This window comes from Argopecten irradians, chromosome 2 (genome assembly GCF_041381155.1).
Source record: "Argopecten irradians isolate NY chromosome 2, Ai_NY, whole genome shotgun sequence".
NCBI lineage: Eukaryota > Metazoa > Mollusca > Bivalvia > Pectinida > Pectinidae > Argopecten > Argopecten irradians.
The window spans coordinates 64,206,958-64,225,731 of record NC_091135.1 but is presented as its reverse complement, the minus strand read 5'-3'; the positions used below and the strand labels follow the sequence as shown (position 1 = coordinate 64,225,731).

At 36.2% G+C, this 18,774-nt stretch overlaps 1 protein-coding gene across 1 annotated transcript; it reads right to left on the bottom strand.

The window, feature by feature from the left end:
* Positions 1 to 957: 957 nt before the first annotated feature.
* LOC138316212 (26S proteasome non-ATPase regulatory subunit 7-like) lies at positions 958 to 18,746 on the bottom strand. Its single transcript, XM_069257798.1, has 5 exons — positions 18,470 to 18,746; positions 14,245 to 14,337; positions 11,798 to 11,976; positions 3,786 to 3,877; positions 958 to 2,003 (listed from the first exon to the last, which is right to left on the bottom strand). Exons 1-5 carry the CDS (start codon positions 18,669 to 18,671, stop codon positions 1,535 to 1,537), a joined length of 1,035 nt encoding a protein of 344 aa, XP_069113899.1. The 5' UTR covers positions 18,672 to 18,746; the 3' UTR covers positions 958 to 1,534.
* Positions 18,747 to 18,774: the final 28 nt, after the last annotated feature.

Below are 18,774 nucleotides of genomic sequence, written 5' to 3'. Positions count from 1 at the left end.
AAAATTTATACAAGTTCTTTTACCCCTCCCCCAAGGATGCTTGTGGCCAAATTTGGTTACAATCCATGCAAAACTCTATGACTAGTAGCGATTTAAAGGAAATGTTGACGGACGACGGACGCCGCGCCATGACATAAGCTCACCGGCCCTTCGGGCCAGGTGAGCTAAAAACACATTTATGAGCATTATTTGCTCAATTTACTTGTCCTGGCTGACCCCCAGGGGCCAGAGGGGTGGGGCCAAAAGCGGTCAAAGTGGCTAAAATTTCAAAATTCAAAAATCTTCTCCTGAATTCAGATTTGATGGAACCAAATGCTCTTCCTGGATTAAAAAGTCATAAGGCCCTTTACAAAAATTGTAAATTTCATGGCCCTAGTATCTCAGATTTTCCCCTGGATAGGAGGTCAAATCTGTTATAGTTTATATTGGAACCACACATTTATGAGCATCATTTGCTCATTTTTAATGTAGAAAATAAGTCAAACTTGGTAAGTATAATTATCCTGAGATAGTATTGTAACATCATATCCATATAGGTCCTGGCAGACCCCCAGGGACCAGTGAGGCAGGGCCAAATGCGGTCAAATGACTAAAAATTTCTTTTGAATTCACAGATTTGATGGAACCAAATACTATTCATATATTAAAAAGTCAAATTTAAAAAATCATGGACTGATTTCAAGGGCCTGATGGGCTAATATATATATAGGGTTTTTATGTCTTTGTTTCATTCTGTATCCAAACTCAGGTGACCTAATGCCCATGGGCCTCTTTTTATCTTTACATGTTATAATTACGTAGTACAACTAAAATCCTGTAGCATTATAGGTCAGTGCATATCAACTTTCCAACAAAGGCTTAAAACTAAAGGGATGGGATATTTCTAAATTAATTTTGATCTTATTCAATTACTGGCCATATTAAAATACATTTTCAACAATCACATTAAAACCAATCAAATGTACAATATCATCTTTATTTCAATGAAGAAAATGATCAACAGAAATATATATATAATACAATTATTATGATAACTTACACTAATGACAAACTGAATTAGTGTGACAAATGATCCAATGGAAGCTAACATTAACCAGCTGGGAATAATCTGTTTACCCAAAGTATTAACCTTGGAAACTACAGCAATGTTTCACATAGCAGTATCATCATTCTTCAAGCTGTTTTTTATTCTCTTTATGATAGGTTAACTGTATCAGCTCTGAACAAACTCCAGGAGGATCAATAGAGATTTCAGAATTGTACTATTCCTTCAATATTCAAACCAAAACAATGTAATACTCCATAAAGAACTTCTCTTCCCTTGAGAAAACAGTGAGTCCTTGACAACCATTTGTGGGATTGTTACAAATGTGAGATACTTGGCCACCAGAATGACCTTTTTGCCCACACCTATAATCTGCTGACAATATCTGCTGTAACCTCACCGTGTAGTGTGTATAGTAAAACAGCACTATTCATGATGAATTAGCACTTTCCATTATCACTTTTTTATACCTAAAACTTGCTTCTACTTTCACTTTCCACTTTTACTCTTAGTGTCTTTCTTGTCGTCTGTTTTACTCTTATCAGAATCCTTCTTATCAGAGTCCTTCTCTTTTTCCTCCTTTTCCTTTTTCTCTTTCTTCTCCTTACTTAAGTCTTTAACCTCACTTTTCTCTGCTTCCCGATTCTGTAGTTTGTTCCCTATAAGATTGTGTAAAGCGATGACAGACCTGATGAGCGAGGCCAGATACACAACCAACATCTGATCATTGGTTTTTACGTACACAGATTTAACAAAGTGTTGGAGGTTGACGTCGGGGAGGAGGTTAAACACGTCCTGGAGTTGGTATATAATCTGGTGATTGACGGGTAGCTGTTGTGACGTGACTTTCTGTAGGTAACTGTTGATATCTGTGATGTGAGAATGTAGTCCCTTCAGGCCCATTAGTTGGTTTGTGATCCTCTGTGATAACGAACCGACTGTCGTGTCCTTTATATCCCTGTTATACACAAATACAACAGTAAATACCTCAGATATGTTAAGTTTATATATAAATGTTTTTTCCTTCTTATTTTTTAGAATCAAAAGGACTCCATTCCAATTACCTTAGGATTAGGGGATTTATGTACACCCACCACAAACCCTGTGTATTTTTATTGGGTTTTCTCTTGGTTCTAGAAAATGTATAACTGCATTATGTGGTTTTCTTCCTTACTGATTTGAGAGCTGTTTGCTGTGATAATGGTCCTTTACAAGTGTGAATAGAAAATAATAATGATAATACGGTAAACCTCCGGTTAATTCGAATAGCCGGATAGTTCGAACACGCAGTTGTTTCCAGAAAAACAGTAATTTTTTAGCTAGTGATAGTTCGAACACGCAGTTGTTTCCAGAAAAACTGTAATTTTTTAGCTAGTGATAGTTCGAACACTGACTTTTTATAACCAATCCTATTTCGGATAGTTCGTACACGTAAAATTATGAACGTAAAAGTAAAATTTTTGTCGGCAAATCGGCGCAATGGGGTTCCCAAACAAGAGGCCCATTTTGCATATTGCAACAGTTTTGGTGTTTGGAATAAAGATTGTATAAATGATCATTATAATGACCATACGACAGATAAGTAATGAACATTTTAAGTCATAAATAACAATTATTCATGCCGATATATCGTACACAAAGCAGTAAGGCCAAATGTTTAATCTTAGGCCCCGACAATGTATATTTAAATTCGCTGTACTTCATAGAAACACATGGAAGAAATCGCCAATGTTTGTTAAGTTCAATCTAGATACAAATATCAGTTTAAGTCGACATGAAAATATGCATTCAGTCTATTTTTAGTCAGCCGATCAAGGTGTTAAATTACCTGTAAACATGTACCTCATGCTGGCTTGGACAGGCCAGTTACGAGGTGTCACAGCGAGCATCAAAAGCCAGCCGCTGGGTCACAGCAAGTGGGTGTGATTACATATTCAGCTCCAGCCAAAACAATCCACATGTTGGGTAATTAAACAATAGATACGCAGCTTTTCATTAGGTTAAAACTAGTCACGTAATTTTAGAAGCAGACAATATGCAATCGGGTTTTGGACAATCTGACAGTCACAGTGCGATTGTGACCTAATTTTACGATCTGAATGTAAACATATATTTTCAACAGCAGTTTCGTAAATGCAACCGGACTTTCTTTAACTAAAAAAGTAAATAAATAAATTAACGTTTTTTAGGAAATATAAAGATCTAACTAGATTTTCTATGGTTTAAATAAAGTTTCTATCTCAGTTAACGGACGTCGATGTAAATTCTAGGCCGCGATCGTGAACGGTGCTGTTTGGGGCCTTGTCCACATGCACTTATGCATGCGTCTTCTGCTACGCAATTAATCATAAATTCACAAATTAAATGCTCATGTTTATGAGAAAATGATTGAATATATTATCTTCAGGAAACTAAATACTTTCCCTATTGATTTTCTGCCTTACATTGCTTATGCCAGGTACATCGGTACTCAAAACTGATTTTTACCAATTTCAACCAGGATAGTTCGAACTCGCGATTTTTTCCTGAAGCTTAATTTCGGATAATTCGAACTGGTCCATCAATATTTATTAAATTTTGTTCGAACTAACCGAAGGTTTACCGTAATAATGATACTTAACATAATATCAATTCAAGAAGTCTTGTCTGAATAGGACAACATTTGGCTATTATCAAAATGAGAATTTACAACATAATGCTAGGGCTAGAGATGTGCCCTCCCACTAGGCCAGTGACTTACCTGAGAAGATGTTCCACGCCTACCTCCTCCGCCTCCTCAGCACCGATCTCACTTGGTACGTGATCAAACGTCTTTGAAGTTGGAGTACCGTCCTATAGCAACAAGTAAGAGAAAATTTTAGAATTCCTAAGAATTTTCACACATAATTCAAGTCTGACTTCTTTTTCAAGGTGTTCCGATTGTCAGGTATAATCCGTTGTCGATCAATGATAGCTTACCAAATACGATAATCGATTGGTGTAGTAAATAATCGATCCTCGGTAACCCACCTAGTAAAACACACCTTGCCATTTTCCATATGAATGCACTGTAACACCTCTTCACACATGTGCTCCCATGATGCACTGCTCCAAGTGTAAAAAATCACATTATGGCAGCTTTGTTACCGACATGGCCTCTGACACGCTGATTGCAAGGTAGTGATATGTTTGGAATTGAAATAACTAATGTTTGATTTTATTTCACATTTTGTAGCAAAATGCAATGCAAGTGATATCGGAGAAACTCGCAGTCATGACCTAATTAAAGTCTAGCCAGAAATTGACACGACTGAGATTGACCTTTTGTCATTTTATACACATGTCAGCAAGTTTCCTAAGCTAAGCTAAGTGATACAATATTCATGATCAAGTGAATGTGTTTTCAAACATCCAAGCCAATTAATATATTTGTTTGTTAAACAATGTTTAGAAAATGAACTTACAACAATGTTGACGGTACAGGTACATATGATATAAGTTTTCTGACACACTTTTGAGTCTCAAATTTTGTTTTTTATCAGACGCCCCTCTTTATAAAATTTCACGCCCCTGGAGCGTTTATTGTGCCCTATTTAGTCTAGAAGTTATAATACACACTTACTACATGAAAATCGCAGTCAAAATTAATGTCCAGACACCGACAAATACACAGTTCACCTGTCATTACATCTTACATTAGAAATTGAGTATTTATTATTTATTTAAAAACATGAAGGATACAATCACATAATATGATTAAAAATCATAAATTTATCTTTATGATCTGAAAATTACTATAATAACTTATATAAAGAAAATATCACACTAAGTAATGTCAATCTTGAACAACTTCTAGAATCTTATACTGTTCCTAAATTATCAGAGCAAGAATCTTTAAATATTGAAGGACCCCTTACAATAAATGAATTAAACAACACACTGCTAAAAATGAAAAATGATAAAAGTCCTGTCTCTGACGGTTTTACAGTGGAATTTTTGAAAATATTTTGGAAGCAATTGGGACCATTTGTTTTAAGATCGCTTAATTATAGTTTTAGCACATCAGAACTTTAAATAACTCAAAAACAAGGAATAATTACATGCATTCCAAAAGGCAATAAACCCCGCGATAAATTAAGTAATTGGAGGCCGATAACACTTTTAAATAATATATAAATTAGCATCAGGCGCAATAGCAGAACGATTCAAAAAGGTAATCAGTAAATTAATTAGCAACAAGAGGCCCAGAGGGCCTGTATCGCTCACCTGGTTTTTTGTTAGTAATTATCACAAGACTCTGACAATTAGAAAAATAAGCAAAATTGACTCCCAAAGTTTAATTTTGAATACAAATATGCTATCCAATACATAGGTTCAGAGACAAAGTAATTTATATGAAAATAGTAGCCTAATTGACCTTTTTGACCTCGCATCTATTGCCGTTTAAGGCCCGGGGGTCAGCCCTATCATTTGTACAATTTCAAATCCCAACCCTATTAGGATGCTACCATTGCATTATAAGTGCTCTTCCATTCTTAGTTGCAGAGAAGAAGTCGTTTATTTGGAAATAGCCAAATTGACCCCTTTTGACCCCACCCTTCAGGCCCCCGGGGGGTCAGCCCCATCATTTGCAAAATTTTGAACCAAACCCTATAAGGATGTAACCATTGCATTATGAGCGCAATCCCATGTTAAGTTGCAGAGAAAAAGTCATTAATATGGAAATTGACCACTTTTGACCCCGCCCCTCAGGCCCCCGGGGGTCAGCCCTATCATTTGCTCAATTTGGAATCCCCAGCCTACAAGGATGCTACCATTGCATTATGGGTGCTATACCATGCTTAGTTGCAGAGAAGAAGTCATTTATATGGAAATAGCCAAAATGACCCCTTTTGACCCCGCCCCTCAGGCCCCCGGGGGGTCAGCCCTATCATTTGCACAATTTTGAATCCCCACACTATAAGGATGCTACCATTGCATTATGGGTGCTATACCATGCTTAGTTTCAGAGAAGAAGTCGTTTATATGGAAATAGCCAAATTGACCCCTTTTGACCCCGCCCCTCAGGGCCCCCGGGGGGTCAGCCCCATCATTTGCACAATTTTGAATCCCCACCCTATAAGGATGCTACCATTGCATAATGGGTGCTATACCATGCTTAGTTGCAGAGAAGAAGTCATTTATATGAAAATAGCCAAATTAACCCCTTTTGACCCCGCCCCTCAGGCCCCCAGGGGGTCAGCCCTATCATTTACACAATTTTGAATCCCCACCCTATAAGGATGCTACCATTGCATTATGGGTGCTATACCATGCTTAGTTTCAGAGAAGAAGTCGTTTATATGGAAATAGCCAAATTGGCCCCTTTTGACCCCGCCCCTCAGGCCCCCGGGGGGTCAGCCCCATTATTTGTACAATTTTGAATCCCCACCCTATAAGGATGCTACCATTGCATTATGGGTGCTATCCCATGCTTGGTTTCAGAGAAGAAGTCGTGTATATGGAAATAGCCAAATTGACCCCTATTGACCCCGCCCCTCAGGCCCCCCGGGGGTCAGCCCCATCATTTGTACAATTTTGAATCCCCACCCTATAACGATACTACAATTGCATTATGAGTGCTATATATATAACGATACTACAATTGCATTATGAGTGCTATCTCATGCTTAGTTTCAGAGAAGAAGTCGTTTATATGGAAATAGCCAAATTGACCCCTTTTGGCCCCGCCCCTCAGGCCCCCGGGGGGTCAGCCCCATCATTTGTACAATTTTCAGTTAGTAGCCCATAAGGATGCTACCAGTCAAATTTTGTTGAAATCCGACCAGCGGTTATGGAGAAGAAGTCGATTGTTGACGGACGCCGGACGCCGCACGCTGCCGTATCTCATAAGCTCACCTCGGTCCTTTGGACCAGGTGAGCTAATAATCAAACTGGATTTATCCCTGGAAGATACATTGGCGAAAACACAAGGTTAATATATGATGTTATGCAATAAACAGAAGAAAATAATATACCGGGACTTTAACTTTTAATAGACTTTGAAAAAGCTTTCGACTCTGTATCCTGGAACTTTATTGATAAAACTCTAAAATACTTTAATTTTGGTCCTACAATAATCAAGTGGATAAAACTCTTTAGAAATGATATACAGTCAGCAGTAAATATTGGGGGAAATCTGTCCAACTTTTTCCATATAGAGCGAGGATGTCGTCAAGGTGACCCTGTCTCTTCATATATTTTTATTTTATGTGCAGAAATTTTATCCATACTACTAAGAAATAATGAAGATATTAAAGGTATACTATTACATGAAGATGAAATTCTATTATCTCAATTTGCTGATGACACGTCTGTTATTTTAGATGGCTCAAAAAAAATCTTTAGATCAAACTCTCAAATCACTAAATTTCTATGCTAATATATCTGTTTTAAAAATGAATTTCTCCAAGACCCAGGTAATTTGGATTGGCAGTATGAAGTACAGTAATAATACATTTAATTCTAATCTTAACTTAAAATGGGGAACCACATGCTTTAATCTATTGGGTATTGAATATGATGTAGATCCAAACACATATTTTTAACCATTCTGTGGGTTATTTGGTCTGTATACATGATTTTATAGCATTTTGTTTTATAACAGATAATGATATCAAATTGATTTGACTCTTTGACTTCCATTTTGAGGCTCAACATCAAAATGCGATGTTTAATACTATATAGTCCCTAGCACAAAGGTTTTTGCCTTGTTTAGTAAAATTCTAAAAAATAATGAAATAATTCTGGGGGGAAAAGTAGGTAAACAACTTATGTTTGATGTTTCCAATCAATTTCAATGTGTTTACTAGTTATTGGGTGGAGCATTCAATTTGGTGAGTGGTGGCTTTTGGAAACAGTACTGCCTGGAGTGCTGCTGCAACTGGATACACATATGTGGGTATGATGGGGAAAGGCATGTTCATATATGGTTACATCCCCAAAATTGGATACTTTAAGCAGAATAATCCAAATGAATTTCGACAAAAAACTTGCAAAACTAAAATCACTAATTTCAATTTGGAACAAAAGAATTCTAACACCAATTGGCAAAATAGCTGTAATATCGCTTCCAAATCCTGATAACTTGTATATTAAACAAATTAATTGTCTGTGCTTTGATTTTTTATGGAATGGTAAACCGGATCAAATTAAAAGAGATGTAATTATTAAACAAGAGATCCCAGAGGGATTTTGGCGCCCACCAAAGAATGATCTATGTCTGACAAACGAAAGAGGGATCTTTTCTCTGCTTTTCAAACTTTCACTACATATTACTTCATATGGAGAAAGATCCTTTGAGTACTTTCTGAGATACATAACAGTAACAAACTTCAATATTATCAAAATCCATGATGGCTACCTGTCGGCCATCTTTTTGACGATCAATCCGAAAATGCAATATGCACAACTAAGGTCCTAGTGGAACTTACATATAAAATTTGAGACATATCACTTCAGTACTTTCTGAGAAATAGCGGTTACAAGCTTCAACTACCCAAATTCAAGATGGCAGCCTGTCGGCCATCTTGTTCATCGATCGGTACCAAAATGCAATATGCATAACCAGGGACCTAGGAACCTGCACATAAAATTTGAGACAACTCCCGTCAGTACTTTTTTTGAGAAATTGCGGTAACAAACATCAATTGTCAAAATCCAAGATGGCGGCCTGTCGGCCATATTGTTGAGCGATCAGTCCCAAAATGCAATATGCACAAATAGGGCCCTAGAGAAACCTACATGTGAAATTTGAGAAAAATCCCTTATAAAGGCTTTCTGAGAAATAGCGGTAACAAACTTTAACTATTAAAATCCAAGATGGCGGCCTGTCGGCCATCTTGTTGACCGATCGGTCTGAAAATACGATATGCACAACTAGAGCCCTAGGGGAACCTGCACATGCAATTTGACACAGATCCCTTCAGTAATTTCTGAGAAATAGCGGTAACAAACTTTAATTGTCAAAATCCAATATGGCGTCCTGTCGGCCATCTTGTTCACCGATCGGTACCAATATTCAATATGCATAACTAGAGCCATAGCGGAACCTACATGTGAAATTTGAGAAGAATCCCTTCAGCACTTTCTGAGAAATAGCAGTAACAAACTTTAACTATCAAAATCCAAGATGGCGGCCTGTCGGCCATCTTGTTGACCGATTGGTCCCAAAATGCAATATGCACAACTAGACCCCTAGGGGAACCTGCACATGCAATTTGACACAGATCCCTTTAGTACTTTTTGAGAAATAGCGGTAACAATTTTCAATTGTCAAAATCCAAGATGGCGGCCTGTCGGCCATCTTGTTGACCAATCGGTACCAAAATTCAATATGCATAACAAGAGCCATAGCGGAACCTACATGTGAAATTTGAGAAGAATCCCTTCAGCACTTTCTGAGAAATAGCAGTAACAAACTTTAACTATCAAAATCCAAGATGGCGGCCTGTCGGCCATCTTGTTGACAGATTGGTCCCAAAATGCAATATGCACAACTAGACCCCTAGGGGAACCTGCACATGCAATTTGACACAGATCCCTTTAGTACTTTTTGAGAAATAGCGGTAACAATTTTCAATTGTCAAAATCCAAGATGGCGGCCTGTCGGCCATCTTGTTGACCAATCGGTACCAAAATTCAATATGCATAACAAGAGCCATAGCGGAACCTACATGTGAAATTTGAGAAGAATCCCTTCAGCACTTTCTGAGAAATAGCAGTAACAAACTTTAACTATCAAAATCCAAGATGGCGGCCTGTCGGCCATCTTGTTGACAGATTGGTCCCAAAATGCAATATGCACAACTAGACCCCTAGGGGAACCAGCACATGCAATTTGACACAGATCCCTTTAATACTTTTTGAGAATTAGCGGTAACAAACTTCAATTGTCAAAATCCAAGAGAATTTCTGAGAAATAGCGGTAACAAGAATTGTTAACGGATGGAAGGACGGAAGGACGGACCACGGACCACGGACAAAAGGCGATTTGAATAGCCCACCATCTGATGATGGTGGGCTAAAAATATGAGGAAGGGGGGCTTAAAATGATTCATCTAAAATCTTTTATAACTGCTCTAAAAGTATTTTGGATAAGAAGAATTTATTGTAAAGAAGGAAACTGGGATATTATTCTAAGATCTCTATTTGACAAACAAAAATTAGCGAATACCGGAATTGAACACACAAAAAGCAATCTAAAAATTGTAAAAATTTATTTTGGAGAGATGTTCTAGAGGCTTGGTGTACGACCTTAAGTTCAAGTAATATTTACAAAACAAATATTTTAGAAACCCTATTTGGTTTAATAATGAAATCAGAATAAATCATAAAGTTATTTTTAAGAAGTTATGGTATGAAAAGGGTGTTATATTTATCTATAACATTTTGAAAACACAAATCCATATATAGTCTAGAAGAATTTCGTGAAATGTATAATATTCAGACCAATATTCTAGAATATCAGGGTATGAAAAATGCCATTAATCATGTCATCAGAAACAATCAACAAAGTTTTGACTCTGAAAAATATATAACTCTTCCTAACATACCAATAAACCTCTAATTGATTTTAAATTGTGAAAAAGGTGTTCAAAATATATATAATGTTTTAATCAAAAATGAAGTTATACATACTGCTCAAAATAAATGGAATCAAAATTTTGAAATTGATCGGGATGAATGGGGAAATATTTATAAACAACCTTTTAATGATACTACTAGCTCAAAGCTTCAATGGTTACAATTCCGAATAAATCACAGAATACTAACTACAATAACATTTCTTTTAAAAATTGATAAATCAAACAATAATCTATGTACATTTTGTAAAACACATCCAGAAACAATCACTCATATATTTTGGGACTGTGAAAATGTATCAAATTTGATTGAACAATTAAGAATTTCTATAATTACTAATAATTTAAGTCTTAGATTTGAAAAACAGGATTTTATCTTCAGCAAACAAGATAGTACAAATACTAATTTCCCTATTGAAAATTTGATACTGCTTCTAGTAAAACAATACATTTACAACTGCAAATGTCTAGAAAAAGAACTCAATTTAAACAGTCTAAAAAATCATATTAAATTTGAACTAAAAGCTCACAGGATTATAATATCCAACAGTAATTTAAAGCGGAAACCACAAGCACTTGCAGAATTACAAAATTGGTTAAATGTATAAACAGTAATATTTTAAAAATTATTGAAAGATCTGTGACCTAGGTTTACTCCCCCCCTCTTTTTTATATTTTTTATCAAGAGTTGTCTCCCCTAGTTCACTTTCTCACTACATCTGTAGGAAGGGAAATAACTCTTGATAGATCTTTTATGTGAATGGTAGTATGTGTGTATTTGTTACGTTAATAAGTTACTTGTAAATATATGTATGTAGATACGTTAAAATATTCAATTTGAAATAACTCTACAAATGTAACTTCTATTGTACTCGTCTTTCATGTATCTTCTGTATATGTTGTGATGTGTATATTTCTTGAAAAAAATGAATAAAAAATAAATTAAAAAAAAAATCATAAATTTCTGAGTATTTTAAATGATATACTAGCAACTGATTAATAATAGATATATCCCATTGGTTGTACAAACCGATTCCAATCATCAATTTTTATGCTATTTTCCCAGTTTTTAATCAATGAATAGATGCTCCTTTCCTAGTAAATTTTAGATTTGTATAGAGATATTTGAAAGTTAAACATGAATACTTACATCATGGACTTCTTCCACTGATATGTAAGCTTCTGTGGGCAGACCCAGGTCTTTTGGCTTGGCATCAATGACAACGAGGACAGAGTTAGGGCAGTATCTCCTGATCAGTTCATTGATGGCTACATCATTCTGGTGAAGTTTGGGGCCAGTGTGGTACCACCCAACAACTTTTTCTCTTGCTGAAATCATAAATTTCATTTCAATTCAAACAATTTCATTTTCCTGTGTACATCTGTAATCTATCAAATATTTAAATTACACCTACTTGGTAATTGTGTATTACCCCCTACTTGGTAATTGTTTACCTACTTGGTAATTGTTTACCTACTTGGTACGTGTATTGTTTACCTACTTGATAATTGTTTACCTACTTGGTAATTGTTTACCTACTTGGTAATTGTTTACCTACTTGGTAATTGTTTACCTACTTGGTAATTGTTTACCTACTTGGTAATTGTTTACCTACTTGGTACGTGTATTGTTTACCTACTTGGTAATTGTTTACCTACTTGGTAATTGTTTACCTACTTGGTAATTGTTTACTAACTTGGTAATTGTTTACCTACTTGTAATTGTTTACCTACTTGGTAATTGTTTACCTACTTGGTAATTGTTTACCTACTTGGTAATTGTTTACCTACTTGGTAATTGTTTACCTACTTGTTTATATCCTACTTGGTAATTGTTTACCTACTTGGTAATTGTTTACCTACTTGGTAATTGTTTACCTACTTGGTACGTGTATTGTTTACCTACTTGGTAATTGTTTACCTACTTGGTAATTGTTTACCTACTTGGTAATTGTTTACTAACTTGGTAATTGTTTACCTACTTGGTAATTGTTTACCTACTTGGTAATTGTTTACCTACTTGGTACGTGTATTGTTTACCTACTTGGTAATTGTTTACCTACTTGGTAATTGTTTACCTACTTGGTAATTGTTTACCTACTTGGTAATTGTTTACCTACTTGGTAATTGTTTACCTACTTGGTAATTGTTTACCTACTTGGTAATTGTTTACCTACTTGGTAATTGTTTACCTACTTGGTAATTGTTTACCTACTTGGTAATTGTTTACCTACTTGGTAATTGTTTACCTACTTGGTAATTGTTTACTAACTTGGTAATTGTTTACCTACTTGGTAATTGTTTACCTACTTGGTAATTGTTTACCTACTTGGTAATTGTTTACCTACTTGGTACGTGTATTGTTTACCTACTTGGTAATTGTTTACCTACTTGGTACGTGTATTGTTTACCTACTTGGTAATTGTTTACCTACTTGGTACGTGTATTGTTTACCTACTTGGTAATTGTTTACTAACTTGGTAATTGTTTACCTACTTGGTAATTGTTTACTAACTTGGTAATTGTTTACCTACTTGGTAATTGTTTACCTACTTGGTAATTGTTTACCTACTTGGTAATTGTTTACCTACTTGGTAATTGTTTACCTACTTGGTAATTGTTTACCTACTTGGTAGTTATTGTTTACCTACTTGGTAATTGTTTACCTACTTGTAATTGTACCTACTTGGTAATTGTTTACTAACTTGGTAATTGTTTACCTACTTGGTACGTGTATTGTTTACCTACTTGGTAATTGTTTACTACTTGGTAATTGTTTACCTACTTGGTACGTGTATTGTTTACCTACTTGGTAATTGTTTACCTATTGGTAATTGTTTACCTACTTGTACTGTAATTGTTTACCTACTTGGTAATTGTTTACTACTTGGTAATTGTTTACCTAACTTGGTAATTGTTTACCTACTTGGTAATTGTTTACCTACTTGGTAATTGTTTACCTACTTGGTACGTGTATTGTTTACCTACTTGGTAATTGTTTACCTACTTGGTAATTGTTTACCTACTTGGTAATTGTTTACCTACTTGGTAATTGTTTACTAACTTGGTAATTGTTTACCTACTTGGTAATTGTTTACCTACTTGGTAATTGTTTACCTACTTGGTAATTGTTTACCTACTTGGTAATTGTTTACCTTCTTGGTAATTGTTTACTAACTTGGTAATTGTTTACCTACTTGGTAATTGTTTACCTACTTGGTAATTGTTTACCTACTTGGTAATTGTTTACCTACTTGGTACGTGTAATTGTTTACTAACTTGGTAATTGTTTACCTTCTTGGTAATAGTTTACCTTCTTGGTAATAGTTTACCTTCTTGGTAATTGTTTAACTACATGGTAATTGTTTACTTACTTGGTAATTGTTTGCCTTTATCAAAATTATGATCCAACACAGTTGTTCTCGATGTCTAAGAGACTAAGACTGAATTCAGAATTGTTTGAAGATACACTTATGATGCTACTTTGGTAATGAATCTTTAACTGCAACAGATTTACTGTATTATATAATCAATTTCTTTTGTTGCCGTGGGTGCTGCTTCAAGTCACAATTACAAACAATTTTCCAAACTATTTACCATTGACTTTCTTGAACATGCCATACATGCTCTCCAAGTAATCGTGATCTAAGAACCACACATTCTTGTCTTTGTCATCTTCATCAAAAGGCACTGAAAAACCACCACACAATTATCATTCAACATATTAATAAAAATAGATAAATACCGGTATATAATAATAAGGCCAGGATTAATAGAGGTCCAATCGCAAAGCCAACTCATAGATGTCACAATAACATAAATCAATATACATCATGTCCATAAATGTAGAGATGAAAAACTCCCCCCCCCCCCCCCCCCCAGAAAACAAGAAATGGAAATCACAACAAGATTTAGTGTTGTGCAAGTCCACTCACATGTGATAACAAATTGTACACATATTAAAAATTCATAATGAAAACCTTCAAAGCGGATTTTTTAATAGTATCATAACATTTACATTTCGTCCTTAACTTCAAAGCCATTTTATGTGACCCTACCACTTTAGACAGTGATTTTCTTATTCAATAATTTCAGAGGCCTGCACCTTTTCAACTGGGAAAAATTTACATTGTATTTTTCTTGAAATATGTATACACTGTACCATATTTTCCTTATTAAGAGCGCCTCCTCTAATAATTGCGCCCCAACGTTTTTGGCTGAAATAATCAACTAATTTCATATAATTTTTGTGGCAGGTGCTAATTTTGTCATTTTAGCGATGTCTATACAGGTTTTATGAATACTTAGTTACTGTATATCTGTATTATGTAATTCCAATCTAAAAACATCTAAAAATGGTCTTAAATAACGGCGCCTCCTCCCCCCCCTCGGTCTGACACCCTTATTAGGGAAAATACAGTATCTTAAAGAGTTTTTCTTTATTTGGGGACATATTAACATAAAATTGGGAAAATACCGCAAAATTTCTCTAGGCCAAGGGGCCTTTATTCAGCCCCAAATGTATCTAACAAGAGGCCCATAGGCCTTAACGGTCACCTGATTTCAGATACAGAATGAAACAAAGACATGCATATAAACACTATATATTGGCCCATCAGGCCCTTGAAGTCAGTCAGTGATTTTATAAATTTGACTTTTTAATCTATGAAGATTATGTGAATTCAGAAGAAAGATTTTTGAAATGTTATCCATTTGGACCCCTTTTGGCCCCGCCCCTCTCGTCCCTGGGGATCGGCCAAGACCAATATGAATATGATGTTAAAATGCTATCTCAGGCTAATAATTCTAACCCAGATTGACTAATTTCCTATGAAAACTAAGCAAATAATGTTCTTAAATGTGTTTTTCCTTTATAAACTATAGTAAATTTGACCCCCTCCCCAGGGGAAAATCTGAGATCCCAGGACCATGAAATTCACAATTTTTTGTAAAGGGCCTTAAGACCTTCCAATCTATCAAGAGTATCTGGGTCCATCAAATCTGTGAATTCAAAAAGAAGATTTTTGAAATTACCACTTTGACCCCTTTTGGCTCCGCCCCTCTGGCCCCTGGGGGTCAGCCATGAACAATATGGATATGATGTTAAAATGCTATCTCAGGCTAATAATTCTAACCCAGTTTGACTAATTTCCTATGAAAAATAGGCAAATAATGTTCATAAATGTGTTTTCCCTATATAAACTATAGTAAACTTGACCCCCTCCCCAGGGGGAAACGTGAGACCCCAGGGTCATATAATTCACAATTTTTGTAAAGGACCTTAAGACCTTTCTATTTATGAAAAGTATTTGATTCTACCAGTTCCAGTATTTCAGAAGAAGATTTTTGAAGTTTTAGCCTATTTGACCCCTTTTGACCCCGCCCCTAAGGCCCCTGGGGGTCAGTCATAGAAAATTTGTTAATAGGATTAAATGGCCATCTCATACTGATAATTCTGACAACATTTGACTCATTTCCTATTACAAATGACCAAATAATGCGCAAAAATGTGTTTTCCCAATATAAACTATAGTAAACATAACCCCCTCCCCAGGCGGAAACTAGAGACCCCAGTGTCATATAATTCACAATTTTTGTAAAGGACCTTAAGACCTTTCTATCTATGAAGAGTATTTGATTCTACCACATCTGTGAGTAGAGAAGAAGATTTTTGAAATTTTACTCAATTTTACCCCTTTTGGCCCCTCCCACAGCCCCCTGGGAGGTGGGGACCATATAATTCACAATTTTGATTGGCCTTATGCCTAAGAAGGTTTCTGCAAAATTTCATTGAAATTGCTTCAGCAGTTTTGGAGAAGAAGTCGAAAATGTAAATTGTTTACGGACATACGACGGACGACGGACGACGACGCACGACGGACGACGACGGACAAAAGGCGATTAGAATAGGTCACTTGAGACTTTGTCTCAGGTGACCTAAAAAATCACTGTTAGATAATGACATTGAGATATATTTTTTATCCGTAATAGTCACATATTTTTACTTTAAAGTGAATGTTATAATGGGTTAGCAGTACTGTAGTCTATTAAATTGTTAGGTCCTGTATATGTCTTCGAGGTACTTGAGATATAGCACGACGAGACACTTTAGATCATTACGTTGTGTCTATCTTCTAACAATCGAGGCAGGATTCACATGGCGTAGTTGTGTTTACTCTAATTACCTTTCACATCCTGAATGAATTATCCCAAATCATGTTAAATACAAAACATCACTATTGCACTTTTATACTGAATTTAGACATTTCTTTACCCCCACCACTATTTGTAAGTCTACCCGTCACCATTTTTACTCTGTAGTTACAAATTACGGAATGGTGACGGAAAGACTAAGTAAAAATATCAGTATCTTAAAAGTATCTTGCAGTATTTCGATTAAAATGTATTAATTTATTTAAATATTTCCAGAATTCATCAGAACTGATAAAAATAGTTGTCTCCATGCATATAAACAACCTTGGTTACCATTGTTAATATTATCTTTCCACTTCATACACTATCCTTATAACTTTATAAACCCAAAGTGACGAAAATTTGAATAGGATTTAACCTATATTATATAATGCTGAACACGATTGCTATGGGTCACCTATAAAATGTGTGATTATTCCGTAGATTTATATTTTGTCATACCACTTAATATAACTGGATGTGTTCATGGATATAAACTATATACTGATTCACGCTATACATGTTTTATGACATTCTGGTAAGTTTTCATTCTGTCATTTAGTGTCAAACTTGCGCCCTAGTTTGAGGGTGGAACTTGCAAAGACTCATATAGGGGTCCAATATTAGATGACGGTATTGTCTATTAGAAGTTTCTTAATATCGACATCTAATATCATTGGACTAGTCTTTGAGAGTGAAGACCACCGTAGATGAAGACTTTGAAAAAGGAGGGAGGACTGGAGTGTAGCAAGATTAAATTGGGTCAATCATCAGGTGTTTCAATTTGTTGAGCTTTTGGCTAGTACTGTCCTTGAGTTCATAGGTGCAAGGTTCGAATCCAAGTCTGATATTTTCTTTTCTCCTGTTACATTAATGATTATAATTAACTAGGTAAATAATTGGTATCCATGTTTTCCTTTAAGATGCAACAGGAGAGGAGAAAATGTAGCGGCCAGACCGGGATTCGAACCCGGGACCCTCCGAAACACTAGCCGAGTGCTCTAGCTATCTACCGACTGAGCTACCTGGTCACCGATGTTCGACCCAGTCCAATCCCGCTACACTCCTCCCTCCTTTCTCAAAGTCTTCGCCCTCGAAGACATACGAGACCCTTCCAAACACCACCACGGTTGGTTATTTAGTTAGGCGCCAATTTTGTAACAGGAGAGGAGAAAATGTAGCGGCCAGACCGGGATTCGAACCCGGGACCCTCCGAAACACTAGCCGAGTGCTCTAGCTATCTACGGACTGAGCTACCTGGTCACCGATGATCGACCCAGTCCAATCCCGCTACACTCCTCCCTCCTTTCTCGAAGTCTTCGTCCTCGAAGACATGCAAGACCCTTCCAAACACCACCAACGTGGGTTATTTAGTTGAGCGCCAATGTAAAGAACAGGGAAAATACATATTCCTGTCGAGTGCCCCGACCAGGAATCGACGTGGAAATCTACGGCTCTACCGACTGAGCCACAAAAGCATGCTCCGTCAGCTGAGTGACAGAGACCGTATTTACAAACCACACTTTTGACCCCCACTTTTACAAGATATGGAGGAAAAAAATCTTCAGAAATTGCACTTGTTCACAACATTGTATGGTCTAATCCATCAAATTAACAGTGTTATGTATACCTGCAAAACTATTTGAAACGTCAAGAACTCCTTGTCTATTTGAACCAAGAAGAACACCAACAACTCGTTTCACATTTCCAACTTTCCCCATCCGATTAAAGTGGTCCACCACGCTTAGAAGGACCAGCGGATGGACGACAACTTTAGATATCTTTGCTGGATCAGTAGGCGGCATTGTGGTTGGTACTGTTGCCTTCTTCATTTCTAACCGGCGAATTTCCTTCTTTACTGCCGATGACTCTTCAACTTTCCGACAATGGCGTGAGGCGTGCTTCCGGTGTTGATCCGGAAGTAAGAAATATTAA